A 17,864-nucleotide genomic window follows, 5' to 3' on the forward strand; every position below is an offset into this window, starting at 1 on the left:
CCCCAGCAGATTGCATAAGTCACAAGGAAACACTGATCACATCCCAAGTGCAACCATGAGCACATCTCAGCTCCCAGTCCTCCTCGTTTGTTTGCTGACACCCAGATTTCTCCTCCTCCTCCCACCAGCTCCAGTTCATTCCTGCAGGCAGCTCCGGCTCCCAGCCCACAGATCTGCCTCTGCTCCCTCCCAACCACGCTTGTAGCTTTGCTGAGCTTTGGCCAATCCAGGGGACAGACAGAGGGTGTCCCCAGCATAGGGTGCAGCATAGGGTGCAGCGAGGAGCAGCAAAATGCAAAGTGCTTCAGGTGATGGGGATGGGCACCGCAAAGGATTTCCCAGGTTAGTGTGCAGCACTGCAGGAGCCAAGCTTGGGGTGGCTCCCAGGCAGCTGATGGCTGCTCCCAGGGTGCAGCGTGGATCAGAGGGTGCAAGCAGGTTGTTTCCCAAAGGGCTCAAATCACAAATCCCAGTCAGAAGCAAGAGCTTTCCTTCACACCGTGATTTTAGTATTCACCAAAGGACAGGATTTGATCTCTTCCAGCATTTCCAAAGCTGTTTTGTCTCTGTTGCCCTGAAGCCTTTCTCAGCGCTCACTCAGTGTTTCTCCATCCCTGACAGCTCTGCGGAATGGCAGTGTGAATCTGAGCCCACACTCAGTCTGAAGCTATCAGCATTGGAGGGATGCCATGGCCTTAAGAGCCCCAAGGAAAAGCAGGAGGAACACACGAGGATGCAAACATGGAGTGAGAACAATGGTGATTTTCAGTTTGATCCAGAACTTGCTTAAGGAAGCGTTAAGGAAGGCAGTTGTTTGCAAATCCTTAATCAACACCTGCTCATGCAAAACAGGTTTTGCATTTGTAAGATGTGGGTGAGCAAACCCCACTGCGCCCCACAGCCTTTGCACCATCCCTGACCACCGCAGCGTTCCCAGACTGGTGCCATCCTGCTGTGGCACTTTGGACTCTTCCTGCTATGTGAGGACTCAGGGAAAAGCCACTTCCTTTGTGCCATGCTCCAGTGAGAGCCTTTGAGCAGCTGCCAGCAGCCCTGTGCTGCATTCACCACCAGAGGTTTCAGTTCTTTGCAGCTGAGAGTGTTCGTGAGTGCTTTCTTGCTGCACACTCATGGCAGAAGCAGTTCTGCTCCACTGGTGAGGACCTCCAGGTGAGGACCTACATGGGGATTTCAGCAATTGCTCTCTTGGCAGAAGTCAGCAGAGCAGTAGTCATAGACTCATTAAGGCTGGAAAAGACCTCTAAGATCCCAAAGCCCAACCCCAACTCAACACCATGCCCACTGTCCTTGCCCCTCAGTGCCAAACCTCTGTGGATCTGGAACACCTCCGGGGATGGGGACTCCACCACTCCCTGTGCATCCTGTGCCAATGCACCACCATTCATTCAGAGAGGAAATTTTGCCTAGTATCCAACCTGAAATGGAGTAATGAAGGGAGCTGGAGAGCACACGGTGATTTCTTTATCCTCCCTTCGTCCCCTTAAAGCTCCCAGCAGTTTTGGCACACAAAGCATAAGTTTCCTTTTGAAATATACAGCAACCACAGCACATCAGTTTCATTACAGGCTTTTCTTTGTGTAGTGGGGACAACATCTGTCCCACTTTTGATGCTGCCCTTTAACCAGTCCATTCCTGAAGTGCACAGACCCTTTTCATCACCTTCCACCATGGCTGCTGGCACTTAATGCCTGTGTTTATATCCCTGATTGTGACTGAAATCAAAGTGTTGCTGGGGGAAAGTCAGCAAATGGCTCATTAAAAAGGAAGGAAGGAAGGAAGGAAGGAAGGAAGGAAGGAAGGAAGGAAGGAAGGAAGGAAGGAAGGAAGGAAGGAAGGAAGGAAGGAAGGAAGGAAGGAAGGAAGGAAGGAAGGAAGGAAGGAAGGAAGGAAGGAAGGAAGGAAGGAAGGAAGGAAGGAAGGAAGGAAGGAAGGAAGGAAGGAAGGAAGGAAGGAAGGAAGGAAGGAAGGAAGGGAGAAAAAGGGGCTTATTTCTGTATGTCCCTCAGTCCTCCCACCCAGGGTCTTCCCACACTCTCCGCTCCCCTCTGCACAGCCCAGAGGCTGAAAAGGATCTTCCTCCAAACTGGGCAGCTGTGCCCCATACACGCTCAGCTCTGTGCACTGCAGTGGTTGGGGGGAACAGGAAGTTCTCCAGCTGTGACTCCATGCAGTCCTGGTGCCATTTCCCCTGCTGATGATGCTGTTTGCACAGCACAGCTCTGCTCATGGGGCAAATAGAAACGTTCAATACCCAGCGTTGCTCGCTAGCAGTTTTCACAGGCATCTCTATTCCTTTCTTTCTAAATTAGATCTTTCTATTATAACTTCAAGGCCTCATGAGTCTCCTTGGCATTTATTAAATAACAACTACACTCTCTGATTTACCATGTTACTACATGATCCAGGCGCACGCTGCTGCAGCTCACAGCACGAGCAAACCCATGGAAGAGGGAAGCAAGTCCTGGAGCCCCCCGAGCCCCATTTCCAACCAGAGAAATGCAGCCCATGCCACTTATTTAAAGGCAATGCTTGCACGACTTCTTTGACAAAAGCTTTGGAGCTCCTGAAGCTCATGACCGTGGAACCCAAACACCTGCTGAGCTCAGTCCACGCTCCCTCCCCATCCTTCCCCCCACAATGCTTTCACCAAAAAACCTCACGGGCACAACCAGATTGCACTTTAACGGATTCATTTTGCCCCCAAACTTGAAGACGTGTTTGGGGAACACAAAACTGCCACCGAAAGGTTTGCAGGACCTGAGGCTGTCGCTGTTCCCATGCCCCCAGCTGGCAGCACGCTGACTCACACCCCACCGACAGCAATGCACCGGCGTTAACACAGCTCCATGCGAAAGCAGTAATTGGCCCAGAATCCACAGGTCTCCTGACAACAGGAAGAGCTGCGAGGTGAGTCCTTTCATTCTTACCGTTTCAGTTTTAATCTCGTCCCTTTTCTTTCTGGATTAAAAAAAAAAAAAAGAAAAAGAAAAAAAGAAATGCATCACCTGAGCTCCGGCTTCAGCCTTGATAGCCCGCAGCAGCTTTTGCCTCTAATGTGTGCAGAGCCACCTCTAATGAGAGCCCATCCCTGCCCCCTGTAATAAGCTGCAAATGGGATGCGCAGATCCTGAGGTCAGGGAGGACGTTTCATTTTGAAAACACCAACGTTTCCCTGCCATCCCCTAACAAGGGGCCCAATTAGTGCTTGTGACTTTGTCATCCACCCAGCAGGGACGTGTGGACCAGTGCTCTCATTTCCACAAAGATCACGGATCAGGAAGACAAATCATCCCTAATGGGACCTGGGGGAGAAGCTCCCTGTTCATTTCGAGCTGCAGGATACGTACTGAGAGCACTGCTCTGCAGAGCCACAGAATGCCACCTCAGCTGGTGACAGCCGAGCTCCCAGCAGCCAACATCCCTCCCTCCGCTCCAAGCAACTGCGTGTGCACAAGCACATCTATCAGGTTGCTGCCCACAGCTTTGACTTTAATTTTATTTTTAAAGCACATTCGCATGCAAATTGACTTGGCCTGGGAGGATACATGAGTACAAGAGCCCTCTCTTTCCTCTAGAGCGGCACTGAGAGGAACATGGTGAAACGGAGCAAAGCTTCCTCACCTCCAGGCTGCAACTCTGCAGCTAAGGAAAAGCCAGCTCATTGTTCTCTCTGCACACAGATGCTGGCTGTGCTGTTTGCAGCAGCCTTGTTCAAGCGAGCCGTTTCGGGATAGAAAAGCATACCACATATCCCAGGGAAAAAATAAAATAAAATTAAAACACAGGACTTGTTGGCTGTTTAATCTACTGTAAGAGCAGGGGATGAATCAGTCTGAGTCTGTGACTGTGCCTGGCATGGTCCTGCCCCACTTCCCCAAAAAAGCAGGCCAGATTTGGAAAGGAATTAGGGTGTGAGGCTGGGGTCCAGGAAAAAGCACGATTCCTTGTGCCTCGGGCAAGCATCTCCGGGGCGAAAGCAGATGGGAATCCATTCCTCAACGCTCAAGTGAGCGCAAAGCGAGTACAAAAACTCCTGGAAGAGAAGAAGCTCCAGCAGTACGGCAGTACGGACGGCGTCTGCTCGGAGCAGGGCTGAGCCGGCCACGGGAAGGCAGTCAGCGCCGGGCTCGGGGCGTCCGTCTGTCATCCGGAGACACGGAGACGCGCTGCGACCGAGAGCCGCGAGCGACGCTGAGCAGCTCCGCGCCCCGCCGTGCCGCTCGGGGGCCGAGCGTGAGAACCTCGGCGCGGGCCGGACGCGCGCTCGGCTCTCCGAGCCCCGCTCTGCTTTCGCATCCAAAGCCCGGCCGCGGCACGACGGGCCGACGTGTTGCCGATGCGCTTCCTCCGCTGGAAGCGGCGCGGCCCGCTCAGCTCCGCGCTCCCTCCGCACGCCGCCCCGGCCCGGCTCCTCCCCGCCCCGCTCCTCCCGCAGCCGCTGACCGCGGCTTTCCGTCCGCCCTCCGCCTCCGCGCCGGGCCCTGCGGCGCATGCCTCCCGCTCCCCGGGGCTCAGGAGAGGAAGCGCCGCCCGTTCTTCCCGCGCGGAACGGAGCGCCGAGGGTCCGCCGGCACCACCGCCCCTTCTGCTCGGCCTCCCCCCGCGGCGGAGGAGGAGGCGGCGGCCGCAGGTGAGCGCCGAGCCGGCGGGCCGAGCCGGGCCCGGCCGAGGGCGGCGGAAGGCGGGAAGGGAACCATGGCGGCGCGGCGCGGCGGGGCCCGGCCTGGGCGGGCGGCGGAAGGCGGGCGGCCCCGCGGCCTCCGCGCGTCCCGTCGCGCCCCTTGGGCCGTTCCGTGCGCGGACTCCCGGGGAAGCGGCCCCTCGCGGAGCCCCGAGGGCTGCCTCCTCTTCGCGGCGTCCCCGAGGAGCGGACGGCTTCAGCTGCGCCGGGTCGGAGCGGCGGCTGCTGAGGCGCCGTGAGGCGGTGAGGGCCGGGCGCGGTGAGCGAGGAGCGGCGGGCGCCCCATCGCTGCAGGTGCCGCAGGCGGGGCAGGACGTGGGGATGGCAGCCTTGAGCTGCGCGGGCCCTCCCGAAACGTCCGTAAGTCAGCGATGGTTCTGTGAGTTGCCGCAGCCTCAGAGCGGGTTGTGCCGTCTGCTGTGGCCGCTGTGCATTCGTGCGACAAGACGAGGGGAAACGGCCGCAAGTTGCGGGTTGGATCGGACGTCGGGGAAAACTTTCCGGAAGGGGTCGTGAAGCGCTGCACTGGGCTCCCCGGGGAGGTGGTGGGGTCAAGTCACCACCCTGGATGTGTTTAAAACCCGTTTGGATGTGGTGCTCAGGGACAGGATTGAGCAGAGGGCTGTTAGGGTAGGATGGTTGGTCGTGTTTGGACTTGATGATCTTGAAGGTCTTTTCCAACCTGAGCGATTCTATGATTCTGTCCCTTCGTGTCTTCACAAGGTGTGTTTCTATAGCTCTTAATTGCTGGGCTTTATCTCTAAAGGAAGTCAGCTGTATTTCAGCATCAGAGGTGGTAAATACACACAGGTGCCATTAGTGCACATCCCTGTGGTGTATCGGTGCCACTGGGGTGCTGGCTGTGGCCCCAAAGAGCGATGTGAAAGCGAACCTCAGTCCTGTGTCACAGCTGTAGGGCAGCAGCCATCTGAGCGCAGGATGATGAAGACATCTGCCCCACTTCTGGGAACTGTGGAAAGAGGTTAATAGGAAATCAGCTGGGTTCTTTGTGAAGCCGGGAACTTAAGCGTGTTAATTGCATTTCTTTGGGATAATTAAGTGTTCCAATTTCTGTTTGAACTTTAGGTGCTTCTTAGGAGGAAGGCCGTTTGTAATTTATCGTTGCCCCGGTGAATGTGTTGGAGAGCATTTTGAAAACTGTATCCGTGTTTTTATAGAAGTTTTGGTTCTGACCCACATCACAGCAGACTGCTCAGCTGCTGCCGTGAGACGTGAGCCAGGTGGATTCTGGCCCAGCACATGAAGGGTGAAGGATGTTTTTGATCCCCACACTTAAAGCTGGAACTGTACAAGACTGATATTTTGAAGCAGATTCCCACTGAGGAGAAAAGAATGCAAGCAATGGATTCCCAGAGCTCAGGGCTTGGGTTCAAGTGTGTTGTACGAGGGCGTTCTTTGGCAAAGAGTTGGCAAATGAAATGGCAAAGCTTTCGTTCTCCTTTGCCACAAAATTCATTGCAAACTATCAGAATGTTAGTGTAGGAGGGAGGTCTCACACACCTGTGCAGTGAGATATCAGCAAGATTTATTCCATGGGTCTTGGCAAGGCAGGGTTATTTAGGAACCTACTCCAAAGAGTGTGCGGCCTTCAATGGGAAGCATAGGAAGAATCTCAAAAGTGAAGATGCTTGCTTGAATTGGACTGTGGTTGTTGCAGGAGCACTGGAAACCACAAATGATGAGTGTTCTGTCTTATCCTCAGTGACAGTAATGGCAGAATTTACCATTTCAAGGGATGTTGAGCAGAAGCCCTTGTGATTATCTGGCACGGTTAGTGTGAGTGTTAATAATTTACAATTTGTGTTACCAAGTGTTATTACATGGAAATTTTAGAAGCTGGACATGTGATAAAAAGTATTTTCTTTTTTTTTTATTGTAGGATGGAAAAGAGACCAGCCTGAAAACTTTCCCCTTTGTGGGCTTTGTGGTTGTCTGCTAGAATGTTCCTTATGAATGCTTCTCCTCTGGTAGCTCTTCAGACACAATGGGAATCCTTTGGACCAGTGAGGAATTGTAGATACCCTGTTTGCTTCTCTGAGTCTGAAGGGGGCATCGCCAGAAACTCTGTGCATGCAAAAGTTCAAATGATCATAAGCAGCCTGCAAAGTCAAGAGTCTCCCCTGGGTATGAACAATGAGTGTGAATGTATTATGCAGAAGAAACAAAAGGGAGAAAAAGGCACGAGTGATAGGGTTGCATCTAGCACCACACTGCTGCAGAAGCATCCCAAATACACCCAGAGGGGTTGTCCTGCTGATTCAGATGATGCTGAAGAGAATGTGGAGTTTGGGACTCTCTTGCTTGATTCTGATAGTGACGATTCTGTTGACCGTGGTATAGAGGAAGCTATTCAGGAGTACCTGAAAGCAAAAGGAAAAAGTGACCAGTCATTACAGAGGAATGCAGAGTGTTCTGAAAACACAGCCAGAGACAAAAGGCTTAAGAGAGAATTCTCCCAGGACAAAATGTCTGGTAACCTTCTCCCTGTGAAATTTAAAGCAGATATGCTCTCTGAAGAGTACTTTTCTGACCAGCTTAGAATTGGTAAAAGGCTACAGCCTGCTTCCCCTCAAAGCATTAGTAGTGATGACTCTTTCGAACAGAGCATACAAGCTGAAATTGTGCAGTTCTTGAACGAGAAGAAGCAACAAGAAATTAGCAAGTGTGTAATTGGGCAGGGTAAAAAAGATTCCCATGTGAGATCTGTCCTTAAAAGCAACAAACAAACTTCTAACAAAACAAACTGCGGTGCTGTGAAGCGAGGTTGTAACGCGCTCCTCTTGAGACACCATCCCAAGCTACGGAAAACCAGCACGCAGTCCAAGTGTTTGAAGTCTAAAATCCAGGAAATGCCTGGTGATTTCCACCAAGTGGACCAAGCTTATCTAGAAGCAGCCAGCCAGCCCTGGTTACTGCAGCAAAATGAAGAAAGTGGAACTAACTACTGGCATCCTAGTGGAACCCTTATGGATGAGAGCATGCACGCATCCGACTCCAGCAGCGACGACGGGATCGAAGAAGCCATTCAGCTTTATCAGCTGGAGAAGATCAGGAAAGAGGCAGGTCACACAACGGACTGTGTCCCTTTGCAAAGGGAGCAATTTGACACAAAGGCTATAGCGGACATTTCAGCAAGCCTGACCATTAGCTCGACAAAAAGTGCCTCACCAGAAATCTGTAAAAGCCCTACGAGCAACAAGAGGAAGGAGATTAATTCAAAGTCAGCAGAATTAGAAAGCTCCAGCAATGACTTTAACAGGCTGTTTAAACCACTGAAAAAAGCCAGGCATTTCGTACCTCCGGAAAACAAGATTGCTGCTTGCGAGCTCACATTGCAGGCTTCTTGCAGAGCAGACACATCTGCAGAACTCATGTGTGCAGAAGCAATTCTTGATATTTCCAAAACAATCATGCCATCCCAAATGGGAAGTGACAGCAAATCCCTCGCTGCAGATTCCTTCTTTTCTCCCCAGCTTCTCTCATCTTCCCATTGTGAAAGTGACAGCAGCCTTGTGGACAGCGATGATAGCATAGAGCAAGAAATCCGGGCTTTTTTGGCTCTGAAAGCACAGTCAGAAAGCCTTGTAACAAAGCCTCCTGGCCTTGTAACAAAGCCTCCTGGCCTGTCACACTCGATCCAGACGCCTTTGCCTTCTGATCAAAACAGCCTCACTGGTGCCCTGGAGCCTTCTCTTCCCAAAACACTGAAACTATCACCGAATCGTAAAAAGAGACTTAAAAGGGAAGGCGGAGTGGCAAAGCAAAGTGCATCGAAAGCATCCGAACAGCTGGGGACGGGATTTTTTCAGCCAGAGCCCTATTCAAAAGTTCCTGTGCTCCAGGAGGGCACCCTGAGCAGCTCTGAAGGACTCGGTGGCGCTCCGATGCTCAGCAGCAATGAGACTGAGCAGCAGCAGCTGATGTCTTCTGAGCCGTCTGAATCTGTTGGCGAATGTGTGGCCTTGGATTCTGGAAATCCTTTTTTGCAGGTTCAGAGTGGTGCCAGACAGCTTGTGAAAAAGACCATCCAAAGTCAAGAGAGGGATGGTTCAGATGATGAGAGCAGTTCTCTGGATAGCGATGAGGACCTCGATAGTGCTATTAAGGACCTTTTACGATCTAAAAGAAAATTAAAGAAGAAGTCTAAGGACCAGAAATCTCAGTGCAAGAAGAGAGTCAGGTGTACCGAGACAGACAGTCAGCTGCTGGATGAGGTCAGTGACCTGCAGCAAAGTGAGTGGAAAGGTAAAAATCCCGTGCTACTGAAAAGCTGCCTCTCAAAATCTAGAAAAGCTGTGAAGGAGAATGCAGTCAGAAATCATCCAGATGAAGTAAATGTCAGCCTTTCAAGTGAAAGACCTGAAGCCGTTAAGAACGTAGAGTGTGATTTACAGCTTAAAAAAGGATGCAAACCTGAACCCGTTTCGAACCAGAATAACCTGCAGATAGCTAAAAACAGGAAATGTGCTTTCACAGCTGCATCAGGCACTGATGATAGCAGTTCAGTGGACAGTGATGACAGCATTGAACAAGAAATTAGGAAGTTCTTGGCAGAAAAGGCTAAAGACTCTGCAGGCAATTCAGAGATGCAAAAAAATGAGGCAACTCTAGACCTGTTGAGCAAACAAACTGCAAGTAAAGGAAAAGTGAAGCAGCAGTCGGTTGAAAATGAGATGGACTTCTTGCTGGGTCAGACTAAAAAGACTAAGGGATCTCAGCAAACTGATGAGTTGAAGAGCTCTCAGAGAATGGAAGGGAAAAGTGCAATGTTACTTGACAGTGGGAAAACTGCTTCCTCTGCAGAGAATGTTTCTTTTAATACTACTGGTCAGTCAAAAGCTAAACTAGCAATGGTGGGGGTTAAAGGTGTTGCTGCTGGTGAGTTACCTGGGAAAGCGACAGGGAAAAAGGATGTGTCTCACACAGAGCCTGTGCAGAAAACACTGCCTTCTAAAACCAGCAGAAATGAAGGTCGTAAAAGGCAAAAAGTGAGCAATGCAAAGTCTAGATCTAAAAGGAAGAACTCCTTTCAATTAAAGATTTCGAGTAAATTTATTGCAGGTCTGAAACGTGCTCGGGAGAGGAAGAAATCCATGCTTTTGAACAAAAAGCAGAAATCAGAGCATTTGCTCAGCCAGAGCAGCGCATCAGGAACAGAGGTAGCTTCCCAGGATACAGATGTACTTACATGGGAAAAAGGAGCCCCACTGCCAAAAGGTGAATGTAGTGGGGAGAATGAGACAGCAATAAAAGAATCCAGCTCTTGTCAGAAGCTTGCTGTGGAAGTGTCAGGTCCCCATGTAGCAGAAACCTGTGAAAGACCAGATGCTGCTCCTTTGTGTATCAAAGAGGCAGAGGGCTGCAAAAAGGCTGCTGCTGCAGGAGGCTGGACGGATTCACATCTGAATCTCTCCTCACAGGAGCAGAGTGTGGCAGCAGGACAAGTAGATAAGGTTTGCAGAAGAACAAACAAAGCTGGGAACGTGCAGATGGGGGCTGAGGAAGGAGATAGCCACAGAGACAGCAGGGCAGATTCAAATGTGAGTCCCCCTCTCCTACAGAGCAGTACGGCAGTGGTAGAAGCAGATAAAGGTAGCAAAGAAACATGCCAGCAGAGTATACACGTATGTGGTCGTGGAGAGAATAACCAGCAGGACAACAGGCAAGATCCACCTTGTGTAGGTTGTGCACTGCAGGAGCTAAGTGTGACAGCAGTAAGAGCAGGTGAAGCTAGTGGAGAGGCATGTGCAGGAAACGGTGTGCACGTGTGCGTGGAGAAGGAGAGCATTGCCTGCCAGGACAGTGACAGACAGTCAGAAATTCAGGTATCCAGCTCCAATTGGGAAGGCAAAGTGCCTGTCCTGCAGCACAGGGAAACTGATTGTGAACCGGACCAAGGGCAGGAAGTTTTAGAGAAGGACTGTGCAAAATGTACTGACACACCAGCAGGGGACAGCCCAGATTCCCTCATGAAATTGCAGGTATCAGATAAGTAAGTACACTTTTTTATCTTTCCTCCCACAGTAACAGGCTTTTTAGAAAACAACTCTCCTTGTAATTACCTTGATAAGACATGAGAAGGTGATAAATGCATATCATACACACACTAAGGTGAAAAATGCTTCTATATAACGGGGGTATCATGGATAAACGTGCTTAGGTTTTGTAGAATTTTGTAAATTATTTAAAGCGTTCTAAGGAGATATTTTTTATAATGATTTTTAGTGCTTACATTACTACAGAGTGCTGTAGCTATTATAGATGAGGAGATACTGCCTAATCATGCTTTAAATTATGAGGCCTCTAATCGTGTTAGAAGGAAACCTGTTTGTCAGTCTGTGAGGAGATCCCAGGCGAACACAGCCTTTACTGATAGCGCAGTGCTTTGGAAGCTCACTGCCTGCCATGTGTTTACACTCGAGCTGCCTTAGGACAATCCTGTGTCCCCAGGGACTGCGCAGTGAACTCAGCAAGCAGAACTCCAGCAGAGTTGGTGCAGCTGCAGGTGTGGAGGCCGTGAAGATCCACATGCAAATCCAGGCAGGCACAGAGGGTCTGTCTGTCTGTCTGCTCATCCCTGCGCAGCGACAGAAAGCACCTTTGGAATGCTGAACACCTCCTGCGAGCAGATGATTCGAAGCACAATTGCAGTTGGAGTGAAGTGAAGGAATGTCTGTTCAGACATGACTTCTGTGGGTGTCACTAGACTTGGGTGTTGCTGGGCCTGCGAGCCTGAAACAATTTCCTCCTTACTCTTGAGTCTAATTCTGATGCCCTGCAGTTACCCAGCAACGTGTTTGGATTTTTCCAAATGAACTTTCTTCAACTGAGTGCCCTTACTTTCCTTTTTCAGAAGTGGTTTCTAAGGTGTTACATTTCTGTGAACTTCTACTTTCATTTGCAATTTTGGTGCAATAGAGCAAAGCTAGATTTGCTGCAGGAAGTCCCTAACCGAAACGCCACGGATATTTTCAGCACTGTTCTTTCATACTTAGAGAGTTTTCTCTCTTTTTCCAGCACCTGGAATAAAGCAATTTTTCACTACTGTCTTTTTTTATTTGAACTGACTCTAAGTGGCATTCAAGTAATGCCTTTGTATCGCAATGAAAGTGTTCCACACCAGTTCCACTGAGAAATCCAAAAGGTGTGAATTGAAGCTGTTGACCGGTTCTTTCATTTCCATTTGTGCGTAATGAAGTCCCCTGAGTAGTTTGTTCCTGCGTCTGGTCCTGTGAATCGATTTGATGCTATCTCTATTCAGTCTTCTACTGACCTCCTCAGCCAGACTCCCATTTCGGCTCACCTCGTTTCTTAATCACTTCAGCAGTCTTCCTGAAGGCTGGCCTTAATGTTCAGAAACGGAGCGAAAATGGATCCAGTATCACCTGCTATCTCCAGATGTGATTGCATTGACAGAATGCTGGCAAACTGCGGCGTGGCATAGAGTAGAAAAGGTAACCATGGCATGTAGAGAAATAGAAGACATCCTTGATGTGTTTATACTGTCGTGCAGGTGCGTTTTAAACGTGCTTAGAGTGGTCACTTGGCATTTCGTAGCGTCAGGCCACCTTTTTGTAGTCCTTGGGCTGGTCGGTGGAGGAGTTCACTGCTGGCTCACTTCATTTTTGTGGTAGGATACCTTGGAAAAGTGGTTTTTTTACTTAGCTCGTGCCTGCAGGAAGTTTGCACAGGCATGTCGTTGTGTCTGCCTTGATTCAACTGCAGGATTTGGGCATTTTGTTTGGAATAGGTGAATAGTATTTTGAAATAGAATTTTTCAGAGTACCTTGCTTTCAAAGGATTCAACCATACTTAGTAGGGATGGTGGAAGCACTATGTATGAAATAAGCTGAATGTTTTTTCAACGTTTTTCACTAATCCAACCTTAAGACTTACGAGGTGTTTTGTGCCCCTGTGTCTGTGTTCTCAGTACTACTTGTGAACTGATTCACTTCCAGTGAAGATGCAATTCTGATTACCTTGTGCTTTAAATACAAGCTAATTTCAAGCAGCACTTTTTAAAAAGAAGAAAAAAAAAAAAATTGATGAAACTTGATTTGTATATAGGAAATGGTGTACATTGATACGTTTATAATGTTTAATAAATGGGGTTCTGACTGTGGACCGTGAAACCAGAGCGCTCCTGTGGTTTGTGTCTCCGTCATTGGTGAGCAGTGTGTTGTGTTGCAGCTTTTCCCTCCTGTCTGCAGTCCAGAGATGCAATTAATCCATGTCAGGATCACCTGTGAGCAAAGGATGCCTCGGAGTCAATCCAGTTTGCATTGGCTGAACCTGGGAGCAGGGCCACAGCTCCTCTGCTGCTCCTGCACCTTTCCTCCTGTGCTCTCGGCCACCAGCAACCTGAGGCCGTCGTCCCCTGGGACAGCAGTGTGTGATGTCCTTGTGGATGGCACAGAACGCAGCTCTTACGTGATGTGGCCACTTAGGGACACGTTCTTCATAGCAAGAAGAAGAATCTCCTATCAGCCAGGCAGCTGACCCTGTTTTGGCTTCTGCAGTGATGGCCACAAAGGCTGAGTGCCCTCCTTACTTCAGCCTTCACAGGGCTTAATTTGATGGTGCAGCTTTGGCAGTGTGTACAAGGATAGAGCCATGAACTCAGGTCTACTCAAGGAATTGAAGAAATTGCCTATTTTTATAATGAGCTGCCTTTGTTTTTTGAATTAAACAAAAACAAAAACAAAACCAACCATGATTGGGTACATTGCTTCATTTTTATGACAGCAACTCTGTGTTTTTGTGCTTCAGGAAAGGCGATCTTCAGGAATCCTCGGGGGCCCAGGAGGACTGCCTTCATTTTTTATAGGCAGTTCTTTGCTGCTATTTTAGGAGTCTGTTTCAACTTGTGACTGCTTTGTATCAAAGGAAGAAACACTCCATCTCTGGCACCATTTCCTTTATTAATGTCTATGCTTGGGGCTGGCTGCAGCCACAGCTCACACGTCGCTCCCTTCTCAGCCAACCTGAGTGGAGGGCATGAGGCAACATGACCCCAACATATTAGAGGATGCAAGTTATGTGAGGGTGATGCAAGTCACACAGTGTGCAGAACCGTTCAAACAAACTGGTTTCAGCTCAGGAATTAAACAAAAAGGGGAATAATTAAGGCACAGAGGAAAGGACCTGGGTGGTTTTAGATCAAGTATGGAGAGAGATGGAGAACAGGTGACAAAACCCACGAAGTTTATATTTCTAAGAGCTCCATCCCTGAATTATTCAACCTGCAGAAAAATCTGTGGATAGAAGTACTTGTAAAACTGCCACAAGTGTTTGCATTAATTCTGCCCTTAATGTTACTTCTCATTTCAGGAGAAGAAAGAGAAGAGAAACTCAAGCATTATCTAGAGTCTAACGGAGCAACAGCAGCGAGTGAGAGGAGGTTGCTTATCTATTTTAATGCGTTGAATATTTAAAAGGTTAACTTCCCAGGCTCATTTCTGTGCCCAGTATTTACTTGCTCAAATGTGTTGGTGTGTTTTTGGAAGGATGAACTCAGCTGGCTGTTTTTGCCTTTGGGATAACTAAATGAATTGCAGTGCAGGGCTTGAAGTGTTTGTTAGGCTTGCTCGAAGTTGTGTCTGGCCCAGGAGCATACACCACAAAATGCAGCCCTGATGGCACGCTGTTCAGTTTTGGACTTTGGATGTTCAGTGACTTTAACTAAACAGAGCAATCTGTTCTTCCTCCAAAGCCAAATGAGGCCTCGACTGGTCCTAGAGCTTGAAGCTGGGGGGGTGTTTCTAGAAATGTGTTGCTACCTTTAATCTGTTAACGTAGCTATTTTGTCACACTGTATAGCAGGCTGAAAGATTCTTTAGTGTGTTCAGGAGGAGTTTTCTTTAAATTCCAACTTAACTGTTTAACTGCATGATCTTGTGTTATCCTGCTGCTATTCGTTGTGCCATGTGAGCTCTTTTTGACAATCTGTGCCATTTCCTTCCTCTCAGAAATAATTTCCAGCATCACTTCAGTGCTGCGGATTCCTGCATGCGTTTCTTTATTAAGACAACAGCACGGAAACAGTTCTGTAAGTTCAGGACACCCTCAAGGCTACAGCTTGCCTACACACTGAATTCCCTGCTCACAGCCTGTCACAACCCACTGCTTTCAGGAAAGGTCACCTGCAGCCTGGGGGCAGCAGGCAGGGCTGTAACTGGACCTGAAGTGTGTGGTGCTTCACAGTGGGGCTGAGCAGCGGGTTTGGGGTAGGGTCGGTGCTGTCGTTTGCCTGACTTTTTAGGGGAGGAGGGAGTTATTTTTCGAACTAAGCAGCCAGCGATGAACTGAAGTGGTTTCATTGCTCTAACAGTGCGAGGGCCCACCGACTTTGTAGCTGGGGTGAAAGTTGAGGGTGTCGTAGGGGGTGATGAAGTTGGCGGGGCCGGTGACACGGCTCTTCTCCAGCGAGGTGTTGAGCCCGTCGTTCCTGTACATGCCACGCTGGGCCAGAGCGTCTGAGAAGGCGTGCGAGGTGACGTGGTAGGAGATCTGCACGGGAAAGGGAGAAGGAAATGAGACGAGATGTGTTCAGACACCAACAGCGCCTGCGGGAGCTCGGACAACGTTCGAAGAGTACTTCGTCACAACGCCCCTCGAGGAGTTCGTTGTTATGGGGCAGACTAAAACCAAGGAACTGCGGTGGTTCAGAGCCGCTGGGTCTGAGGTGGGGTTGCTAAAATCTCCCAGCCTGGTAGTTGCTGGGCAGGAGAAAGATTCGCCGTGCCCTGGGAGGAAGGCAGACCCCCACCCCCCCCGCCAGCCCGGGGCGACCCCAAACCGGCCGCTCTGTATATATCCTGCCCAGGCTCCGGGCTCGCACCTACCGGCACTTCGTACGCCGTGGGCGCTCTGCGGCCGTACTCCTGGTTGCTCGTCCGGTACAGCGGGTGCGGCTCCGGCTGCCTGCGGGGACACAAAGCATCAAGCCGGGCACAGGGCAGAGGGGTTGGGGGGCCGGAGGGGGACCTATAGGGGCTCACCCGTAGCCGCGGAAGTAGGGGAGCTGCAGGAAGCGGCGGGGCAGCGTAGCGCTCACCCACGTGCCGGTGCGGGGCGCGGGGCTCTCGGCGGGCTGCGGCTGTGCCATGAGGGCCGGACGGGACGCGCGGCAGCGTTGCCAGGCAACGAGCGCGGGGGAAGCGGAAGGTTCCGCTCCTCTTCCTCTTCCTCGGGCACCGAGATGGCGGTACCGCGGATCTTAAGGGCGGGTGAGCGGGTAGGGCCGTGCCGAGCAGCGCACAGCCGTGCCCGTCCCGCCCGGTGACCGACGTGCTTCTCTCCCCGCAGCGGCACCGCGGTTCTACAGCGGCATCCCCGCCCCGGCGGCACTGACGGCTGCAGCGGCAGCGGCGCGGCCCCGCGGTGAGCACCGCCCTGCACGGCCCTTCTTCCCCTCCTGCCCGGCCCTGCCGGCACGTTGGGCTGCATCGCTTTTTCTCTTCTCTCTCCCCAGACCCGGAGGACAAGCTGCTGAGCGAACCGCTCCGCCACCCCGATTTCTTCAACGTGAAGGAGCTGTTCTCCCTGAAGGATCTTTTCGACGCCCGAGTGCACCTGGGGCACAAGAAGGGATGTCGGCATCAGTGAGTGAGCCCGCTTTGTGATCCAGCACTTGTTCACAACAGGAGTGTTTCTCTAGGGCACGCGAGCCTTTGGAGGCAGCACCAAACCTGGGCTGGGGCTGCCTTAACAGGGTCTGTTGTGATAGAACAAGGGCAGATGGTTTCAAACTAAATCTTTTAGTTTGAGGAGGCTTAGACTGGGTGTAAGGATAAAGGGTTTTTTAACTATAGAAGCGGTGAAGAACTGGCACTGGTTGCCCAGTGAGGAGGTTATGCCTCGTCCCTGCAGACACACAAGGTTGGGCTGCAGGGTCTGTGAGCACCTGGTGGAGCTGCGGGTGTCCCTGTTCACTGCAGGGAGTGGGACCAGATGGCCTTTAAGGAACCCTTCCAACTCAAACGACCCTCTGGTATCAGCAGGCACTTGGGCTGTGGGAAGGTTTCTTTAGCACTGGAAATCCGTCCTTGATGCCAGTAGCCCTGCATGTCACCCACCCTCCATCCCTGCAGGTTCATGGAGCCCTACATCTTTGGCTGCCGCCTGGACCAGGACATCATTGACTTGGATCAGACGATGCAGCATCTCCAGCTGGCCCTCAACTTCACTGCCCACGTCGCCTACCGCAAAGGCATCATCCTCTTCGTCAGCCGCAACCGGCAGTTCTGCCACCTGATTGAGAGCACAGCACGGGAGTGTGGGGAGTACGCCCATACACGCTACTGGCAGGGCGGCCTGCTCACTAATGCCCACATCCAGTTCGGTCCCGGCATCCGCCTGCCCGACCTCCTTATCTTCCTCAGCAGCCTCAACAATGTTTTTGAGCCCCACGTGGCCATCCGGGATGCTGCCAAGATGAACATCCCCACGGTGGGGGTGGTGGACACAAACTGCAACCCGTGTCTCATCACCTACCCCATCCCTGGCAATGATGACAGCCCCACCGCCATGGAGCTCTACTGCAAGATCTTCAAGATGACCATCATCCGCGCCAAGAACAAGAGGAAGCAGATTGAGGTCTTCCAGGATCTGCAGAGCCGAGAGAAGCGCGATACGAGCCGCCCCGTGCTGGCTGAAGGCCAGGCCTGACCACGGGGCTCATCTCCGTGCTGGAGGTGGGCATCCTGCTCCACTTCTACAGTGCTGCACCCATGGCATCACACAGCCTGGCTTCCAGCAGAGCTGGGCTGCTTGCTGCACAGGGACATTTCCAGCTGAAAAACAATCTGCCCAGAGCAATTGATCCAAGGGGAGACGGAGCCAGGGCAGTGCCAGCTCTGTCCTGGTTTGTTGTTGTGAGGAGCACTTCTGTCCCGTGACCCTCCTGTTGTGAAATGCTGCAAAGCCACTTGTATCACACGCCACAAATAAAGGGGTCTTTGAGCCTCTTCTTTCTTTCCCTGTTACATGGGGAGGTGGGGAAATTTCTGCCAAAAATTCATGCTCACAGGGGTGAGGGAGAAAGGTTTGGTGGCGGTCCCCAGCCTCGGGATTTCAGGTCACCGTGCAGGGCCATGCATGGGTGCTAAGAAACTGCAGGGAATTGCCAGGAAAAGGGCAG

The 17,864-nt window shown here is 51.1% G+C and overlaps 3 protein-coding genes across 4 annotated transcripts; 2 read left to right on the forward strand and 1 right to left on the reverse strand.

Annotated features, from left to right (window-relative positions):
* The first annotated feature begins 4,479 nt into the window (after positions 1-4,479).
* PPP1R26 (protein phosphatase 1 regulatory subunit 26) lies at positions 4,480-15,026 on the forward strand. 2 transcript variants are annotated; one of them, XM_048966192.1, is made up of 3 exons: positions 4,480-4,651; positions 6,603-10,715; positions 14,054-15,026. In XM_048966192.1, the coding sequence occupies exons 2-3, from the start codon at positions 6,664-6,666 to the stop codon at positions 14,094-14,096; spliced, it is 4,095 nt and encodes a 1,364-aa protein (XP_048822149.1). In that variant the 5' UTR covers positions 4,480-4,651; positions 6,603-6,663; the 3' UTR covers positions 14,097-15,026. The 2 variants fall into 2 exon arrangements, with proteins under 2 accessions (XP_048822149.1, XP_048822151.1); XM_048966194.1 differs by lacking the exon at positions 4,480-4,651 and adding an exon at positions 4,872-5,062.
* Positions 13,416-15,925, reverse strand: PIERCE1 (piercer of microtubule wall 1). The gene is made up of 3 exons (XM_048966196.1): positions 15,724-15,925; positions 15,568-15,646; positions 13,416-15,232 (listed from the first exon to the last, which is right to left on the reverse strand). The coding sequence occupies exons 1-3, from the start codon at positions 15,828-15,830 to the stop codon at positions 15,047-15,049; spliced, it is 372 nt and encodes a 123-aa protein (XP_048822153.1). The 5' UTR covers positions 15,831-15,925; the 3' UTR covers positions 13,416-15,046.
* Positions 15,856-17,689, forward strand: MRPS2 (mitochondrial ribosomal protein S2). The gene is made up of 4 exons (XM_048966195.1): positions 15,856-15,951; positions 16,031-16,105; positions 16,197-16,326; positions 16,816-17,689. Exons 1-4 carry the CDS (start codon positions 15,924-15,926, stop codon positions 17,390-17,392), a joined length of 810 nt encoding a protein of 269 aa, XP_048822152.1. The 5' UTR covers positions 15,856-15,923; the 3' UTR covers positions 17,393-17,689.
* The last annotated feature ends 175 nt before the right edge of the window (positions 17,690-17,864 follow it).

Source organism: Lagopus muta, chromosome 19 (genome assembly GCF_023343835.1).
Source record: "Lagopus muta isolate bLagMut1 chromosome 19, bLagMut1 primary, whole genome shotgun sequence".
NCBI classification, from domain to species: Eukaryota; Metazoa; Chordata; class Aves; order Galliformes; family Phasianidae; genus Lagopus; species Lagopus muta.

Excerpts from the sequence above, each read along its gene's own strand:
- PPP1R26 (XM_048966192.1), top strand. The coding sequence starts at position 6,664 with ATGTTCCTTATGAATGCTTCTCCTCTGGTAGCTCTTCAGACACAATGG. Across the intron at positions 10,716-14,053 it reads AAATTGCAGGTATCAGATAA|GAGAAGAAAGAGAAGAGAAA; the intron begins GTAAGTACACTT and ends TTCTCATTTCAG.
- PIERCE1 (XM_048966196.1), bottom strand. The coding sequence starts at position 15,830 with ATGGCACAGCCGCAGCCCGCCGAGAGCCCCGCGCCCCGCACCGGCACG. Across the intron at positions 15,647-15,723 it reads CCCTACTTCCGCGGCTACGG|GCAGCCGGAGCCGCACCCGC; the intron begins GTGAGCCCCTAT and ends GTGTCCCCGCAG. Across the intron at positions 15,233-15,567 it reads CCACGGCGTACGAAGTGCCG|ATCTCCTACCACGTCACCTC; the intron begins GTAGGTGCGAGC and ends TTTCCCGTGCAG.
- MRPS2 (XM_048966195.1), top strand. The coding sequence starts at position 15,924 with ATGGCGGTACCGCGGATCTTAAGGGCGG. Across the intron at positions 15,952-16,030 it reads ACCGCGGATCTTAAGGGCGG|CGGCACCGCGGTTCTACAGC; the intron begins GTGAGCGGGTAG and ends CTCTCCCCGCAG. Across the intron at positions 16,327-16,815 it reads AAGAAGGGATGTCGGCATCA|GTTCATGGAGCCCTACATCT; the intron begins GTGAGTGAGCCC and ends CCATCCCTGCAG.